We start from the raw sequence: 20103 nt of genomic DNA, 5'->3' as shown, positions 1-20103 counted from the left end.
GTGACGTCGTGGCGAGCCGACGTCACGGGGAGCTGTTCGAAGCCGTGCGGTGCTGAAGTAGACGACTCTCCTTCGCCTCCGCCTCTCCCCCCTCAGTCGCCTTCAGCCTCGGCGCCTCGCAGCTCCGCGGCCCGTCGGCCGCCCCCCGTGGATTTCCCCCCCGGCTCCAAAGACCCGCTTCGTCCCGCTGCCCGGAGAGCGCGAGGCCGACTGACGGCGAAAGCGGCGTTTCGCGCATCACGCGAAAGCCCACGCGAGGAGGGAGAGAGATTTACAACAAGTGAGTCGCCCGCTTCCCTCTGCGCTTTAGGACCGGGTCGGAGAGCCGCAGGGGGGATTCTCTGCACCCCCGTCGGCTACAAAGGCTAATAGAGCATTCCAGCGTCTGTAGCGTAATAACGCATTTATAACCCTGCTGTGTGTGTGTGTGTGTGTGTGTCCACTCAGCCTTCCAGCCGCGCCTCATTCTCCCCGTGCGTTGGCCTGGGGTGCAACATTTGACTCGTATTTGCATGATCTAATGGTCGGCGATGCGCTCTCTCTCTCTCTCTCTCTCTCTCTCTCTCTCTCTCTCTCTCTCTCTCTCTCTCTCTCTCTCTCTCTCTCTCTCTCTCTCTCTCTCTCTAAGGGGCTCTTTTGCATGAACGCCTGAGATCAGAACAGCAAGTCAATATGCTACAGAAAGCTTCTCTCGTGTTACTTCAGTGTGATCACCTCAGACTCAGATGATTGACTCTGCTCGCTCTCGTCGGTCAGCTGTGATTTTCCACCCATTTTTTGCTGCCACAGGTAATGCCTTCATGCTTTTAACTGGTCGTACTGGAGGGTGATGTACTGGGACCGTCCGGTCCTCGGTGGCTGGTGATGGGAGAGGAGGCGCGGAATCTGTAGACAGGTGTTCGCTCTTTTTAAATCCGCGGTACATTTAGGTGTGGCCTCTCCTCTCCTTCGCTCTGACCTCGTTTCCTTTTCTGTTTCCTCCTCTCCTCTTTTCTCGATCGTCCTCTCCCCTTTCTTGTTTCCTCCTCCCCTCTCTCTCGTTTCCTCCCCTCCTCGTTTCACTGCCATGGCTCGTGTGGTGAGAAGGAGCCCATCGGGTTCTTTCCTCCTTTGATTGAAAGTGACCACACCGCTCATGGTGTGATGTGCCTCTCCTCCTCCTGTGCATCAGCTCAAGTCAGTGTTTGGAACCTTTTGTTGGTTGACTGGTTTCAGAGCTGAAAGCAGCGGAAATGATTTCATTAAAGCTTCTTTTCCCCAGAAATGTCGACGTCTTTCAAACTTCACGCTGCGAAGTGTTTTCCCCTTTTTATTTCCCTGCATGTCCTTAAAAAAATATCCCTTCAAGGCACAAAAGACTTAAAACCTTGTAGTTCCGAACGCTGTTGAAATGGTATCAAGGGAGTAAATAGGAGTCCTCTTCCCAGACTGCTGTACAAACAGACTTCCTTTTGCAACCGGAGCAGTCGCCCCCTGCTGGTTTTAAGATACTTTCGCATTAGCTCAACCCGGCAAGCACAGGCGGACGTGTGAAAGGTGACACTGCTTGTGCCTTAATTGGGGCGGGCTGCAGAAATGTACCCGGAGGGTTTAGCCTGGGATTTGGATTTGGATCAGTTTAAGTCTTTGCCCGGTTTTCTCTGCCACAGTAATCCTGTCCAATACACCGCGTTTGCATATGGTGCCGCGACTTATTTAGATGCTTCTGCTGCTTTGGATCGGCCCTCCAGAGCAGCAGAAGGCTTTGCAATATGTCCGCATCTGGAGAGAGCCCTTTTGAGTCTGCCCTAGCAACGGAAATCATTTGTAATGCAGAGACGGGATGAATACAGGTACATTCAGACCGACATTATGAAAGAAATCAAGTGTTAAACATGAATGTATGTCAACATGTTCAAGTACAAAACCAGGATATCGGTACCACTGTCTATTTATTTGAGAAACGCTCGTTTTATAATTCATTTTTCACCCCAAACGCAATCATTAATTGAGTTGATTTGATTCAGCTCCAATCGGTTGATTGGATCGTAGGTTTTCCACATGCTGCCAGCTGAACAGCTGTGAGTCTTAACAACAGCGCAGTTTGATGGTCGATGTTGAGGACTTGGAGACTTTCTTGCCACAAGTTGGATCCCTTTTGAAGATCTAGCATACTATCGCCACTATTTGTCATTTGTTACCTAGCCAGAGTTAAAAGGGATAACGTGCACATTTAATGCCTCCAGATCTTAAGCTGCCACGAAGGAGGCTTCGCTGAGGCACAGCGGTGCTTCGGCACGCTAACACGATTACCATTACGATGCCAACAAGCAAATATAACGTCTTCCATTGGTTAGAAATGAAAAGCATTGCATACACGTGTGAACGGGGATGAAGAAGTTGCCATATGGAGAGTCCTTTGTTTCAATCCAATTAGGTTGACAGTGATTTGCATTTTTCAGTCAAATTAAAACAGACTTGGAACTCATGTGAACCCCTCAAGGACTCTTTAAGCTCCTCTGGGAACTCATCAGGGTCCCCTTCAGACCTCTGCTCCCGGGTCCTGTCTATGAAGAGTGGAGCCAACACAACCACCACTCCTCTTCGTCGGGCTCTTCTTCAGCACGGATACAAAGACTGTGTTTTTCTTTGCGTGCTGAGGCTTCACACCCCCCAGTGCCCCTCTGCTGTGTCCTGCCCCCTCCTCTCCCAGCTGCTCTCACGTTGGTTTGAAAGGGCTATATTGTCAGCATGAGAGGGCCGGGCTTTTCTGCTCAGATCCACAGGCCTGATTCCAAACGGCTCGGATCCCCTCGCGGCGGTGAGAGGCCTCCAGCAGAGGCGAGAGGCCGGCTCCTCCTCCCAATCAGCCGGCGCGACGCCCGGAGAACGTGAATATGCATCGTGTGAAATGTGGATGAACTTCCAGTAATCTGCCCTTTTTGTGCATAGTGTTTATTAACTTAACCGTGTTATTTTTACACGTTGCCGTGCTGTCTGTGTCACTTGTGTGGACTGTGCTACTTCCTCATCACTGTTGATTTCACCTGCTTAAATACATTAATAAATAAAAGAACAGCTCGGGAACCAGAACACACACATTCACTACATTGGGAGGAAGAATGACATTACGTCTCTGAAAACAGTAAGATAATGAACAACTCGCTCCCCTTTAATAAGATGGACCATGCGGTGCATACACGCTGTACGTACGCACATATATGTATTTATACATATAGATGGACTGTATGATTACAGCATGTGGCTACTTGAGATGTAATTAGACCCTTTAGAGCTGATTAGAGACCAGTCCATGTATGAGCATTCATCAGCAGCCTCTCCTCCACCCTCTCTGCTCCACCCTTCTCTACTACCCCCTTTCATTCCTACTCAGGGTGTGTGGCCTTCGTCCTTTCATGTGGGCGCCTGTGCTTTACGTTTCTCCTCCTCCTCCGTTATTGTACGTCAGCCATCCGGCCCGTCTTCTCTGCGTCCTCCATCTGTTCCCTGACATCCGTCCTCGCTGCCACGGGAACTTGGATCGTGTATTGTGGAAACTAAAGGAGAGCTCCAAAGCAGCGCGATGGATGGAGCCGTGTGCTCACGATACACTTGTCACTGATTTAATGACCCTAGTCCACCTAATTTGGAACAGCAGCGAGGTACATTTCCTTCTTTAGTAGCTCATTTATGTGCAGACGAGAAATTGCCTTTTTTTTGTTTGCATATGTTTGAATGTATTCATTAATTTGCCTGCTAAAAACTAAACAATAGAACACCTGTACTCAGCAGCTTCACTTTATTTCTGCTTACAAGCAACTTTTCCATTATCTTAACAGACCCTCATATTCATGTGGACAGTGTCAGCCTGTGGACAACGTCTCCTGTAAATAATATATGCAGAGCGACGATGTCTACGTGCACGTCACCAACGCCACGTGTCATCCTCGCTGAAAGGTCGTGAACTTGTGTTGTGTTCTGAAGCTCCTGGGTGAGATGGTGATGGAGGTCCATCACGCTACCTTCCTTGAGGTATAGGAGGAGGCGGCGCGTCGTTTAAAAACACTTTCCCTACTGCGTCCGAGTACTCATTGGTCACGTGACTCTGCATTGATTTGTAGTAGTGCGTCTCTTTCTGGTAATGTTGCATCTCTTTGTCGTTGTTGTAGTCATGTGACAACATGTAGACCGATGTCGATATCCTTAAAAGCCTGTTTAATCAGCTCAGTCAGGGTTCCTCCCCCAGAGTGATCGAGCACACCTGCACTCTAGAAAATGCCACCGTAAATTAACGGTATTTTACTGGCAGCAAGGACGCCAGGAATTTACCGCTATTTTCCGGTATAATTCCCGTAAATGGTTTTACACTATGTTACCGTAAAATGGATTACTGTATGTTACCATAAACTTGAACGAATTTTACTGTGAATTAACTGCAGTGTACTGGCAGTCGACGCTAGTAACTTACTGTTTTATTTACAGTGCCCTACCGTAATTTACGGTATGTTATATTGGATATTGGATTACAGTTTCTTACCATACCATTACTGTTTTTGTGTTATAAATACCAGAATGTTACCGTTTACTTTTAACAGTATATTTTTGCATTTAATTTCCCACAAATTAAAGAAAGACAACCAAACTTTTAGAGTTTATTAGATGCCTTTACGACAAAAATGTTCGGCATTTGTAACCAAGATCAAAACATAAAATATGCCGCATGTATACAATAATAAAAAATGAATCATAAAATCATTAGGAACAAGGTAAACTAACTGCAACAATACGCTATGGAACACTTACAATTGACCGCAGCAAATGGCTGGCGTCCTTAATCCAAAAAACAAACAAACAAACCAAAATGAAATATTTAGAAACTTTTAGGCAATGAAAACTTTGAATAATACAAATATTTATAATCTTTACATTCCGCCTACCGAAACAACAGCGAAGGCGGCGCATGGGAAAGGGAGGGTGTGCTGTGCAGCACAAGGTTGGTGGTTTGAATCCTGGCTGCTCCCTGTGCCAAGTTGAAGTGTTCCTGAGCAAGACCCCTAATCCCCAATTACTCCACGTAAAATTATGTCAAACCATGGGCGTTTTGGGTAAAAGTGACAGCTGCATGTATAGTAATGTCCTGTAAGTCAAAGTCATCATCGTATCTCATGAGATACTATCTCATTATGATGACCTACAGGACCTGTTTTTCAGTGGCTGACATGGGCTTCTATACATTAACCTACAACAGATGTAGATGGATTGTGATTCACTGCACTTGTATGTGTATTTCCACCAGTTCATAAAATATATGTAACATGCAGTTGAATTACGGTAGTCTGCTATTATTGTAAATTGACATCTTTAACTGTTTATCCATGACATTGGCCGTTAATTTACAAGCACGGGATGGAAATTTAAATGTATGTTACAGTTATTATGACATACTGTAACATACCGTTAGAAATGCATCGTAAATTTACAGCAATTTGTTACAGTGTGCGTCTCATCCCCTGTTTAGTGCCTGTCCAGATGTTCTTCCCCTGAGACGGGGTTAGTTAGCCCGTCAGTGTGAGCGCAGTGGGATTATGTGTCCCACCGCTGGTCTCGGCTTTACGTCTGCTGATCGGGATGCAGAGAGCGGGATCTGGGTTTGCCTCTTTCCTTCCGGGAGGAGCAGCGGGTGTGACAGATGTGAAGAAGAAAGCATTGAAGGTGAGGCTGAGTGGACCCAGAATGCAGAGCTGCAGATGCAGCACCGATCAGGGTCGGCTCACTTTCGGGTGCAAGGAGACGTTATTTCTCATTCAAATGTGTCAATCAGCACCAGCAGCTACTTACTTCATCAAAAGTAGAGACGTCATTGGCATCATTTACCGGATCGTATCTACTGTCCAACAGACTTGCTTGTTGACTGTTAGAATCTTTCTTTTAGTAATCATTTAGTAAATGATGGTCCATTTAGAGTCAAACTCACCATCAGACCGGGCGGTGTCTCTTTCACTGCTCTCCTCTATCGTAACTTCAAGACGGCGACCAGCGTGATCCGAGATGTCGCTGCCAAAACCGCCGCGACTTAATGCCGCAAAACGGTGGTCCACAAACCAGTGGGGGGGGGGGGGGGGGGGGGACATTGCGTTGACGGCGTCCACTTATTGCTCGTTGCCGTCTAAATAGGCCCATGTAGTGCGTCATTGCGGCCTGCGTACGTCCGGGGACTTTAAGGCCTCTGCGTTTTCCCCCCATCCAGGATAACAGGGGGCCAAAGATGCATTACTCTAGATGACTTTACTGGTCCTGCAGGGGAATTAGTATTGAACGTAAAGCAAGACCATAAACATGAAACAGCTTCAGTGAATAAACAGTAAAGAGGGGAAATTGCTTTACAAGATACAGTAGTACTTTAAATCTAACATTTATGTGTGAACAGAAGAATTAGAGGAACCGGCTAAAGTGCAGATGTGATGAATAACGTTAATTGGTCATGTTTATGAATAATGTAATAGCTCAACATTGGGACGTGATCACCTGGTTCAGTTCTCGTACTATTTGAGGTGTTTCCCATTAATCCCCCGCAGGGGGAGACTCCCTGTACACATACAAGCCTGTGAGAAAATGACTCCTTCCTCCACTGATTCCCTCAGTAAACAGTGTAAACATGAGTTTATGGGCTCTAGCTTAAGTTCATTTAGCAAGTGATGGTCCATTTAGACTCCAATGAAGCAGGGAATGCTTTGGGGCGGGGCTTACTGTGACTGACACGCCTCCACATTCCAAATATGGTCATTCCCAAGACTCCCAAGTGATTGCTGCTGTCTGGCCAAACACTTGCCTGACTCTCTCCCGACCAAACGCATAACTGTGTTTGTCTTTGGGGCCTGGACTTTGTGCCGTTTCCCGTAGCAACACCCGCCCTTCAGCGGCGATGACGTCAGCCGGCCGGCAGTCACTCGCTCCTGACGTCCTCGCCGTCGGTCCTCCCCGCCCGCTAAAGGTTCACCGACGAGAAAGAAGTCGATTCCCTTCGGGTGCATCACGCCATTCTGTGGCACCGGGCGGGAAGTGACGTCACGAGTACGGCGACTAATGGAGCGGAGACGGAAAGAAAAGGCTGTCAAAGGAGAAATGGGCAGCGGCGTGGAGGAGGAACCAGCGCTTTTTGACTCACACGACATGGCATGTTTCTATTATAGATGACCGTCGCTAGCTTTAACCTCTGTGTCGGTTCCGCTTTCTGAAATGGGACTTTTCTATTCCTGTGCGTGTGCTACACGTTTGTAGAAGAAGGTGTAAAAAAGGCAAGGGCGGCACGGTGGCGTGGTGGTTAGCACTGTCGCCTCACAGCAAGAAGGTCCTGGGTTCGATTCCGCCCAGTGGCCTTTCTGTGTGGAGTCTGCATGTTCTCCCCGTGTCTGCGTGGGTTCTCTCCGGGTTCTCCGGCTTCCTCCCACAGTCCAAAGACATGCTCTGGGGATCAGGTTAATTGGGGACTTTAAATTGCCCGTAGTTGTGTGAATGTGAGTGTGAATGGTTGTGTGTCTCTGTGTTGCCCTGCGATTGGCTGGCGACCAATCCAGGGTGTACCCTGTCTATCGCCCGAAGTTGGCTGGGATGGACTCCAGCCCCCCCGCAACCCTGTGTGCAGGATAAGCGGTTTGACAATGGATGGATGGATGGATGGTGTAAAAAAGGCGATCCTCCCCCCCCCTCAGTGACCCATGCGCTGCTGTGAGAGGAAACGCCACGATAAGGGGAAGGTCAACGGGTCGGTTTACGCCCGCCGACGTCAGCGAGAACCACCGGCTTCCCGCTTCATTCATCCTTAAAGTAACGACGCGCAGAGCACAAGTTGCTTTCAGGGACAAAGTCGAATCTCAGCTTTTACACGTCTTTTCCATTAAAAAAAGTACCGAGTAAAGCAGCAGCTGACCTCGGTTCCTCAATTCTGGTTTCTCTGCCATGCTTGAAGGAAAACGTCCGCTGGCTGCTTTTGCCTTTAGAAAGTTCCCGTTTTCCCTGTCATTGCCGTTTGTGCCACGTGGCTACTTGTTTTACCGCTTTTCCTCGGACGCTCAGCAGTCACAACACAATGTGGGAAAAGGTTTTCCCACCGTTTTTAACAGTAGCAGAGCTGATGTACAGGGTCTTCAATCTGAACCTCTGAATCAAAGCAAATGCACGACGTTGCTACACGAAGCATGAAATGACTTTCTCTAATTTAGGCCACATGATGGGGGTTCTCTCCAGTTTCTGTCCGTTTGAGCAGGAAGCCGAGCGTGGTTAAAGTCCCTGGTCATCACAAACAAGTGTGTTGAGTGCGGCGTTGAGAGTGTTTGGCCAAAGTTCGACTTAGTAGCACGCGTGAAAAAGGGGGTATGTTGATTAAAACGTGACACGCTTCCCAGGCCTGGAATCCGCGTCGTGAAGTGGATGAACACAGAAGCTGATACATCTGGAACAAATGTAGGGCAAATCGATGCTGAACGATTCATAGCGCTCCGTTTGCAGACAGTCCAGAGAGGACGGAGTGGAGCGTGCATGTGCGTGTGTGGCTGATGTGTATGTGGGTTTTTTGTACTTAACGTGCAGCCCAATGCCCCGGTCAAGTATTGACGACTTCATGTGATCGTGTGTGTGTGTGTGTGTGTGTCTGTGTACGCAGGGAGAGCACAGAAGGCGCGGATCCGTAGGACAAACAACCATGAAATTGAAAACGGAAGTTAAATTAAATGAGTGAATGAAGAGAGGAAAACATGTTTCCGTTTGTGATCTATAATGTATCCATTAACTTCAGCATTGTCTCGTGCGTTAACAGGATGTTTTTGAGCTTTGGGTCGTTCTTATAACTGCTGCACACGTCAACCGAGAAAATCTAGAAAAGTATCACGCTTTTAAGTAGACATTTTCACTTGAAAGCCCTACCAGGTGGCGCAGTCGATAAAAGCAGAGCTATTTGTAACCACTACAAATTATATATCACCGGAATACTAGGTGCCCGAAGTACTAGGAGCCTGTAGTACTGGGAGCCTAGAGTACTGGGAGCCTAGAGTACTGGGAGCCTAGAGTACTAGGAGTCTAGAGTACTAGGAGCCTGTAGTACTAGGAGCCTGTAGTACTAGGAGCCTGTAGTGCTGGGAGCCTGTAGTACTGGGAGCCTAGAGTACCGGGAGCCTGGAGTACTAGGAGCCTAGAGTACTAGGAGCCTAGAGTACTAGAAGCCTGGAGTAGTAGGAGCTTCGAGTACTAGGAGCTTGGAGTACTAGGAGCCTGTAGTACTAGGAGCCTGGAGTACTAGGAGCTTGGAGTACTAGGAGCCTGTAGTACTAGGAGCCTAGAGTCTTAGGAGCCCGGATTACTAGGAGCCTGTAGTACTAGGAGCCGGGAGTATTAGGAGCTTGGAGTACTAGGAGCCTGTAGTACCAGGAGCCTGGAGTACTAGGAGCTTGGAGTACTAGGAGCCTATAGTACTAGGAGCCTATAGTACTAGGAGCCCGGAGTACCAGGAGCCTAGAGTCTTAGGAGCCTGGATTACTAGGAGCCTGTAGTACTAGGAGCCGGGAGTATTAGGAGCTTGGAGTACTAGGAGCCTGTAGTACCAGGAGCCTGGAGTACTAGGAGCTTGGAGTACTAGGAGCCTATAGTACTAGGAGCCCGGAGTACTAGGAGCCTAGAGTCTTAGGAGCCCGGATTACTAGGAGCCTGTAGTACTAGGAGCCCGGAGTACTAGGAGCTTGGAGTACTAGGAGCCTGTAGTACTAGGAGCCTGGAGTACTAGGAGCTTGGAGTACTAGGAGCCTGTAGTACTAGGAGCCTAGAGTCTTAGGAGCCAGGATAACTAGGAGCCTGTAGTACTAGGAGCCTGTGGTACTAGGAGCCCGGAGTACACCACCTCATAGGGACCCTTCCTACTGAACATATGCTGCATTATACTGTTCCCTGATAAAAGACAAATGTTTCTTTCTATATTGTTCTGGTAACATTACTTTAAAATAAAAGTGTGCAATACACTAGTTTTCATTGAATTATTACATTTTGCGCATAATGCGATTAATCACTATTAATCACAGAAAAGTCCAGCGATTAATCGATTCAATTTTTTCATCTTTGCTCAGCACTAATATTATTATGGTATATTAACCATACAAGCACTGGAAAAATATCTTTTAAATGATGACATCACAGTGTTTGCTGCAGCACTCTTGCAGTATTGTTGGGTACCACAATGGCTCTTGCATACATTTTAGCTGATAAAAGATTCAACCCATCCCACACAGTGTGCTCTCGTTAAGGGGCCCGGGGAGCCTCTGGAGATGGACAAGCCAACCAGCTACCTAGCCAGTTGTCCAGTCCGTATATGTCGACGATAGGTATAATATGGCAGTGGTCAAGAAAGCAGAACACAAAGTCATCCAGCGCTTACTGCCGGCCTACGTGGACTTCTGCCCAGGGGGCTGAACGCGAGTCATGAATGTAATCCGCTGAGCGTAAGTAGGGCTGAATGGATCGGGTTATTTTGTAATGGCTCTAATCATCTCGCATTAATGGATGGGAGGGAGACAATCATTTGAAAGCAAGGAAGGAAGACATTAGCAACTCTTGCAGACGTAATTGACCTCATTGTGTGCTTTACTGTACTTTGAAAACCGCCTCTCTGTTTGATTGCCACGTCAGTAAGTGGTACAAAGTCAGTGGGGAAGAGAAGCACAAACAGGCAAGATGAGTACTGACTTTACTAAAGAAAGGAGTAATGAAACATAGAATCTGTAAGAGCTTTGCTTTACAGAACCAGCCGATATACTAACAACATCAAAAACTTGGCATATTTATTGCCAAGTGAGTTACACATTGTTGCGTAAATGAAATTATTGTTCTGTCTTAGTGGACAGAGAATCTATGAAAGTGTTTTTTTTCAGGATGATTTTATCAGACAGGAACAGGAACAGCATGGTGGCTGTGTTAGCTAATGTTGTAAGGTTTTATTGACTCTCTTCCATTTCTTTCAAGTCCATTTTTTCTAACACACATTCAACAGAATTTGCTCAGTGATTGTAGTGAAATATGAAGATTCATAAATTTATGATAAAATACGGTTACCAAATATTAAATCGGCACATTAAAACGTTGATGAACCCACCTGCAGATGGGAAGAAACTGTATTTGTACAGTGATATACTGCAGCCTCCACCCAGAAGGGAGGCACACACGGTTTGTGTCCATGGTGAGAGGCGTTGGGGCTGCGTAAAACCAACTGGCCAATCATTTTCAACCTTTCACAGAAAGGTGTTCGCCATTGCACTTATGAGCACTTCATGCAGGTGAGTGTATCAGGCCGTTTGTCCGCGACTTGGTCATAAAAGTCTCGTTAATGGCGGCGTTCTTCAGCCTCACCGCCTCCTCCCCCACTTCCGCTGTTGACCTCTCCGATCGGGGGTTGCTTCAAGCGCTTCAAGCCCAACTAACGACGTCCCATTATGGTGCGAACATGTCGCGGTGGCAGCGAATGACGTAGCGGGTCCTAAATCAAACAAAAGCAGAGTAAATGGTAGAAAGAGAACTTCCTCCCTCGCTGATACAAAGGTCTGGAGGTGACGCTCTGCTGCTCTGCAGAGCGATTTATTAAGATGACGTGCATGAGCGAGAGAGACGGAGAATGTAGGAGAGGACACACAAAGCCAGACCGAGACCCGAAACCACATGAAACAAAAGGTCACGGGTCAGACTCAAAGCCGTAACCGTGCTCAGTTATTGGGCGTTCTAACTCAATTACTCCGAATTATAGATATTCCGTGTCGAATGTTCTTGTAATTACATAGCCACGATTTCTTGGAACTATGTTTCCAAGATATTGTCTGCGATTAAACCTGAAAAGAAAACTAGCTGTAAAATAATTCTGCCGTTTCTTTATTTTTCTCGTTGCTCGTGAGCAGTTCACCCAAAGCCCAATTTGTTTGTTGCCATGTGAGCGGCAATGTTGCTCAAACAAAGATGGCAGCAGGTCCCGATCAAATTACAGCGCTGATTAAATTGTGTCTGACGGTATTGTAAGCTCCCACGGAACATGTTATAAGACCATCATTACACTGTTGAAAGAAACAGACACAGAGGAAAAGGAGGACGGCCTGAACCTTGATCCGCTCGAGATACTCATGGATATTTAAGGTGTTTTAATTTCATACATACAAAAATATTTTAAAAATGAAATCTCAGCCTCAACTTCTGAGGCGGTTCATCCATCGCTTTGGCGTCTCGAGAAGGAAGACGGGCGAGCGGGGGGGGGGGTCGTCCTCCGACACGACGACCGGTGGTTTGATCCCCGGCTCTGCTTTGGAGTTTTGCAACATATTGTGTAGATATAACACCAGAGACGGGTTTGTGTGTCCTCGGTACAGGCGGCCGCACTAGTACAGTTCCCGAGTCCGTGTGACTGGGGGTCGCCATGACAACAGAACTCCCTGGAGCATGCCGAGAGCACAGTGACGTCACTCGTCTTTGTTTATTGTGTGTGTGTGTGTGTGTGTGTGCACGTTCCTATTTGTGCATGTGGCAAGTTCTGAATTGCCGGCTGGTCCAGCAGATGCTCCTGGAGTAAACTTCATCTGAGAAACGTGTGTTTGATTGTGAGGAAATATGCATTTGGGGACCAGTTGGAGGTTTAGATCTTCAGAGTGAGGACCTATAAATTGAGGACATGTTGGCTGTCTTTGAGGGTTCAGATTGGATGTGATTTAGGTTAGGGTTGTTGTTGTGTGTGTGTTTGTGTCTGTTTGAGCGAGTCCTCATCTAATGGAGGAGGGTTCTTTCAGGGTCAATATATATATTAGGTTTTGGGTAATGTTTGGAAGAGGAAACTTAGGCTTTTGTCTCCAGGAAATGAATGTGAGTCAATGTAATGTCCTCTGAAGTAACGGCGAGAGGACGGTGTGCGGTTGCCGCTCAATGCTCTCATCTCTCTCCCTACACAACACAACGAGGGCCACATTAAGAAGCGGCAATGTAGCGCCGGTCTATGCGCGTTGTGCGCCCACGCAGACGTCACACACACCCAGATAACACACATGCTGCTAAAGGGCGAGAATCAGAGGAAGTGAACGCGGCCCTTTCGCCTCTCCAACACACGTGTCCTTCCTCTGAATGTCTTTTGTCCTTCCGCTGAGATGCAGCGTTGCTGTTTGCCTCCCTACGGACGTTAGCGTGTACTGTAGCCCACGTTGCTCATATGTATTGATTGAAAGCAAATTAAAGGCAAAAATAAAATGTGGCCTTTGTTGTTGTCTGTTAGCAGCCCTTTGTGTCATTTTGTTTCGTTCTAGTCACATTCGTCATTATGTGTGAAAATGATGGTAAAGGTCATTTTGAAGATGTGTCATTGTTTTTGGCTAAAAGGGAGACAAAGTCCCTCACAGCTCTTAAACTAAAGCACCACTCATAAATATGTTCAACATTAGTCTCTGTCTCTCTCTCAGACCCACCTCGCTATCAAAATGTAATACAACTATTTTAAAAAGCCACTTTCTGAAAGATTATTCTTGTGATTTAGTTAGTTCTTCTGCACCTCTGACAACCTAATATGTTTTTGATGGTTTATGACCTTGTACTACATCAAATTAACATGTTTGGTCAAACAATAATAAGAATAGGAAGGTTTTGTCTGAAGTTACAACTATTGAATGTTTTAGCCGAAGGCCAACCATTATTAGTTTGCCATAAACTCACAGAAATGTAACATTTGAGTCCCCTCCATCCTTAAAGGGGCACTAATCAATATTGTGTAGAAACCTACAGATCATTCTGACCTTATTCTGCCCAACAGATATCAAATAATGATAACCTTTAATTATAGTAACATTACATGTCGTCTCTCAACTCTCAAATCTCAGGCTGTTAATTGTTCAACAAACCAATAACTGCTGAATTATCCTGCATTGCATTAAATGAATCTGGTCTAGTAACATTTTGAGATTAGCTCTTGATATTTTAAACAGGAATCCAGAATAAGCCCTCAAAATACATGATCCAGTTTCTCGCCTGGGTAACCCAGACCTCTAAGGTCTAACCAGAAGATACAGAAGTATCTAAACCTGAGGTAGAAATGCACACGCAGCGTTCTTCTCAGATGGAAACATCCGGTTCTGAGAAATGAGGCCAATCCGGAACTACATTAAACTTGCATTCTCTCAAATATCCAGCAGGGGGCGACTCCTCTGGTTCTACAGAAGACAATGAGAAAATGACTCCTACCTCTGTCTTTTTCATTTATTTCCGCAGTTTTCAATGCCTCATCATGTACCTTTAAGCAAATCGTGGTCCGTTGAGTCAAATAGACCGCAAAGTGGGGCGGTTCCACCTTGTGATGGACAGGTCGTTACCACAGGGTTGTCTGGCCAGCGAGTGGTCGGTTTTTGTTTATCTGTCTAACTAACGGACTTCAACTCCTCAGCACAGTGCAGAACGACGGACAAACCGGACTCAGTGTGGATATTTACATGCAGTGTGAGTCTGCATGTGTTTGCACTGCTCCATGAGGTGTGTTACTGTCACTGAATGAGCCACCAAAGTGTCTGCTGACACTCTTTTGGATCTTTTGCCTCCACCGAGTATTTCCGTCCCTCCCTATGAGCCCGTGTGTTTGGTCATGAATTATGCATCGCTCCGTTTCCCCTAATAACACTAACTGTGACAGTTTGTGCTCGCTGATGCATCAGCAGTGACTGACGGGAGTATTTCTGTCCTCGGTTGTTGCTCCAAATAAGAGGAAACTCTTTACAGAGTCTCGTTAAACGGTTGATGATTTGAGATATTGCAGGTCATGGGGTTTAACACAGCACAGTATAGAAAATATAGAAATAAAGCCTTAAATTGAACGAGCGAGTCTCTCTCCTCTCGGTTTTTCCACTTGTCAATCATCTCGGTGAGCTGTCTGCGTCCCAATGGCAACCGAGGAAGATGAGGAAAAGCCGCAGCGCTGATATTTTAATTAACTTAACTGTTTTCTCTTTTTTTCCTGCTGGTCTCCACCTCATTTTTTTCCACTGCTTCTTGCTGCGATAGTTACACTGCTCACTGATGGATATACGACACTGATAAACACGTCTAGAGAAATCATTCTTGAAATGAAGGATTACAGTTCTTATAGGAATAGAGCTTACACAGTTGTTTTACTTGCTTGCCAATAATTAGATGATATGGTCGATACCACTCTGTTGGGTAAATGTAAACTAGAGCCAATGGTTCGTTAAATAGATGACATTATTGGCGTTTAGTGTAACAACAGAAAGGAAAGGTAACAAAAAACAGCCTCCTAAAAGTATGTTCCTGTAAAATGAAACTGTCTTTTTAATTATGTCATATAACAAAGACAAACCATGTTTTAATTTAAGCCTAACCAGCTCTTTTTCTTTATTTTTTCAGCGTCGTTTTTGTTTAAATTTAAAATGTTGATCACATTCTTAAAACTACAGCAGTAGAATGTTTTTCCTTCTAAGCCTAATTGGGAATGTAGGTTGTTTGGACAATTATGAGTTCCAATAATAGTTGAGCAGAGCCGCGCGCGACTCACGTAATGGCTGTTAACATTAACCCATTTGGCGCCAGAGAGCAGCAAGTGCACCTTTATCAATAGGATTTCAGTTTAGTTATTGTTCCTCCTAAAATTACTGCACTGATAGGTTAAAGTTAAAAATACACAAAGTGGGTCCGTAACGTTAAACCTTTCTACATGCCGAGAAAGCCGGGAAGGTCAGGCTACAAGCTATTAACGTGAGCTAACATTAGCCAGCGAGCGTTAGCTAACGTTAGCGATCAGGTAGCGTTAGCTATCAGGTAGCGTTAGCTAGTCAATTGACATTGGTTAGGTTCGACTTTTAGAGGCCACAAACTCACGAGAAAGTCAAACAAGAAAAGGATTTGATGCATCACACATTTATATTGATAGCATCAGCACCAGTTAGATAATTATTTTCACTTAAATTAGTCTAATAATGCTAACCTAGCCTTAATGATGTAGGCAACATTAAGCTAACGTTAGCAGCTGAAGGCCTCAGTTAACATTTTATTAACACACAGCAGACAGCCAACTACTTTTCTTGGTGGCAACTAAATCCGGTTAAAGTGAAAATAAAATACAGCCATGAATTTAAGATGTTTACTTACTGAAAACGTAGAGCCTTGGATACCCAGACAGCCAGGAGATACAGCAAATCTTTAAAAGTGAGATAGATTCCCGCGAGAAAGATTCCCGCGTCCTCCAGGGGCAGTTTGTGGTCGCACATGCGCAGATGTGGAAGTTGAATGTGGTTTCGAAATGTACACATTTCTTTCATGTAACTTTTAAATGAAGGAAATTAGCTTTTTGTAAACCATGGAAGAATGTGTTAGGATTAATTAAAAAAGATAAGTAGGATTCAATAACACGTTCAAATCAGTGAAATAACTTTGAATAAATCAAGTAATATTTAAAAGGGGTCCGAATCATTTTTTTCAGTGTGGATGAAATGGGGTTTTGTCTTTGAGAGACCGATGCAGAATAATGAGTAACTTTCTCTTTATTTTCTATTAATATAAGAATACGTTTTTTCTTGCTAACTATTTTCATTCTGTACTGAAGAAAAACAAAAGCACTGTTAATATAACAAAATGAAATGGATCATGTAAAATGTTTCCCCGTGTATTTTTTGGGCGAATCGCTGAGCCGTAAACAGCTTCTGTTAATGGGCGGACGGATTTAATCTCAGGCGGCAGCAAAAAGGGGGAATTGGCGTGGATCTGAATTGGAGTGTAGGGATGTCAGCCTGCTGTTTGCTCGCTCTCACTAAGTCACCGACGTGTTCCGTCCCTGTTCATGGAGACCAGCGATTAACAGATTTCAGTGGGTCAACCAGCGCTTCAACCAATTACCCAGCCAGCCATCTTCGTTAAACCTGAGCCACTAAACCCCGAACACGGCTTCACTGGCTGCCGGGTGGCTGAACGTGAGAGCGCTGTCCGTCGTCCCGCTAATCTGCCAGACAGTCTCGCGTCAAACCAGTAAAGCCGACCGGGCAGTTCGACCAGGCGGCGACGGCGGCCAGCGACCAACCGAAAGGGATGCGTCGCGTTGGGTGTGGGGCGGCTGAATGGGGGGGTTCGCTGCGGTTGGGTGGATTCCGGAGTCGGGTTCTTTGCTCGTCCCAAACCCCCCCAGACTGTCGCCATGAATTAATTCTTTCTATTCATTATTTGGACCATTGATTTTACCCAGAGTGGCTTGTTTTGGTGTCACAGTCATTCACTGATTGTCAGTTCAGTGCGCTGGGGGGCAGGAAGCCTTTTTCATGCTGTAGTGGTAATTACATTGATTGTCATTCTGGACCTGGTTTATTTATATGAGCACAGCCAACGTTTCCTACCACGTTGAGTTGTTGCTGTAGTGGAACAGCTAGTTGGTGAGTCAGCAGGACTCGTGGACTGACCCACTATTCAGTCATCTTTGTGTTCTGTGGTTTTACATCAGCAAACAAACAGTTAGCCTCTGCAAACTAGCCAATCGACGTTGTGTAAATCCTTACGGTAATCTGTCTTGGTGCGATTATAAGAATGAAATATAATAAAATAAGAAAGTAAAATAAGATTAAAAAAATATTGAAGCGAACATGACAATGTAAACGGAAAAGACAGGTACGTTAAATTTTATTTAGGGGGTGACTGTGGGGATGGAGTAGAGAGGGTGCGTACCAGCAACCTCAGGGTTGATGGTGTGAATCCCGGCTGCTCCATGTCGCTGGTCGAAGTGTCAATCAACTTCTCTCCTTCTTCTTACAGCACAATAACAGTTGGATTGACAGCTGTCCTTCACATGACGTTCTCTTTCCTTATCACACATTCACAAACGTTAGGAGATGTTTGACACGCAGCAAGTCCATCACTGATTTCCTGGTTTTTGTTCTCTCTCTCTCTCTCCTTTCTATCGATCAGCTCACTTCCTGTAGGTCCTAAGGACAAGGAGATGCTCAGCGGCCGGAGGAAGTTTCACGGCCGCTCCCTCTGGAGGCCACTGGAGGCCTCGCTGGCGTAGACTCTTCATCAACAGAGGCGGTCTTGTGATGGAAACCTCCTACTTGCCGGCCGCGCTCCTTCACCCCCCCTCGTACGAGGTGTAATTGCTGAGGGAGGGGAGTTGATACTAAGACAAGCTTGTCTGTGAAAAAATCCTCACCAAACCATGTAGTGTACCCACTCCGAGGAGGGGAGAGCTTCTACATTTCAGTGGGAGTTCTTAATATATTCATTCACACTCTGGAACAGATTGGCCTTTGCTTGTTGGCACAGTGCATGTGGATGAAGGTTTGAGGGTTTGAGGGTTTGAGAAAGCGACAGAGAGCAGAAGAAAGAGGGAGGAAGGAAAGGAAAGAAATGGTCCTCCACGCCACCCCTTACTCCGGGGCCTGTCTGCACTTCCTGGATGGCTTGTCGTGGAGCCTGGTGTTCCCCTGCTATTGGCTCCTGGACCAGCTCCTGGCCTCGTGCGTGGCCACGTCGCTGGAGAAGCGCCGGCGCTCCCGGGACCCGTGCTCCTTCCTCACCCTGTGCGTGCTGGTCTCTGCGCCGCTTTACCTCCTCCTCCTCCTCGCCTCCCTACCTTTGGCCCTGCTGGGCTTCGTCATCTGGGCTCCCCTGCAGGCCGTCCGCCAGCCTTACCTGTACACCCACCGCAGGTTGGTGTTCACTTCCTCAATTTCTCTGACGTTGATTGAAACCACAAAGCCAAAGTGAACATGAATAACGTTTGAATTAAAGCCTGTCGTGTTAAATCTTTTTGCAAAGCACACTACGACGTTGCACTTCTAATTCAATCGTTCTTCCTTAACGACACTAAAGCCGACAGCCGGAGCCTCGGACGCGGCCGTGGATTCGCTCATACGTGCAGTGGAGGTTCTGCACGAGGATCATTACATATTGGTGTAGTTAAAGTTGAAAGCTTAATCAAAAAAGCTGTGCGTTCTTCTTCTCTTACGTCAGAGGAGCATGATATGCTTGAACCAAACATGTGGTCCAATACAGAAAGTATGAAAAGCTGAAATTAATTTTTTTAAATTGCTGAAAATACATAAATGAAAATGGAAGGGTTGCTAACAGTAATATTATTTATTTTTAGAATTATAATTACTAAGTAAATAGCTGCATTTTAGCACAAAATAGTTGTAGCCACGAAACGTTGTGTATCGCATTTCAGTAGTCGTACGTGCAAGTAAACAGCATTGGGTTTCGCGCCGTCTCATTCATTCACATCGCTCATGGCGTCCACCTTAATTGTCCGGTTGCGAAAAGCTTTCGTTTCCCAAAAACTGATCGTTTGTGGGATTTAAGGGTTTTCTTTGTCACCGAGCTTAAAGCTGAAATGTCAACTAACGGTCGCGCAAAGTTTAACCTGCTACTTTGATTTAACTGTACGTTATCGGCCAATAATGCGCCCCTTGTGACTGAATCAACCAATCAGAACGCTCGATTTCATCTACCCGTATTATAATATCTAATAACACACAAACTAGTTTTATTAAGCTAAACATTATCACATGTATTATAATTTCTACCACTAGGTGTCCTCTACTGCTTAAATCCATACACGTTGCAGTTCTAACTTTCATGCAAAATTTAATTTCTATAATTTAATTTAAAAAAAAAGATGGGAAACGGCCAACACTGGGAGACAATATTTCCTAATCATTGTCCAGCAGCTGGTGTTATCCCGCTGCAAGATGTTCTCCGTCCAAACTGTTCTGGAAACAGACACTTTCATTGTCAATTTCTCCAAATCTGTCTGTCAAATAGGAATTTGACTTCGTGAGTCATGCCTTCATTTTATATCTAAGTTCAAGTTGTTCCCGGGATTTCAAAAGGCAGAAGATAAAGTAAAAGTAAGAGACTCAGCTCATTGCTCCGGCCTCCAGCTCAATCGCTTATTAGCCGGCGTTCAGTTGTCTAAACGCTCAACGGTGGCACAAAATCTGAAATGCTGTTGGCCTGCGGAGGAGCAGCACTCAGTCTCGGTTACTCCGATTTCCTAGTGGGACACAACATTAGATGTTCCCTTTTCCCTCTGCGATGCGTGTTTGTCTCCAGTAAATTCAGCTCATGGTCGATTGAAAGGGTTCC

General features: G+C 45.8%; 1 protein-coding gene across 2 annotated transcripts in view; it reads left to right on the top strand.

Annotated features, from left to right (window-relative positions):
- The window catches only part of LOC144382929 (sphingomyelin phosphodiesterase 3-like), a 37593-nt gene continuing 17490 nt past the window's right edge, over nt 1-20103 (top strand). Inside the window, exons 1-3 of one of the 2 annotated variants that reach the window (XM_078082240.1) lie at nt 56-280; nt 629-789; nt 17926-18665. In XM_078082240.1, coding sequence (XP_077938366.1) covers nt 18364-18665 — 302 coding nt within the window. In that variant the 5' untranslated portion in view covers nt 56-280; nt 629-789; nt 17926-18363. Of the gene's footprint in view, nt 281-628; nt 790-17925; nt 18666-20103 lie in introns of both variants that reach the window. The other variant, XM_078082239.1, reaches the window with a different exon arrangement.

The sequence above is a fragment of the Gasterosteus aculeatus genome, chromosome X, assembly GCF_964276395.1.
Source record: "Gasterosteus aculeatus chromosome X, fGasAcu3.hap1.1, whole genome shotgun sequence".
In the NCBI taxonomy this organism is placed as follows: domain Eukaryota; kingdom Metazoa; phylum Chordata; class Actinopteri; order Perciformes; family Gasterosteidae; genus Gasterosteus; species Gasterosteus aculeatus.
Note: the sequence above shows the minus strand (reverse complement) of the source record. Positions and strands in the feature narration are given on the sequence as shown.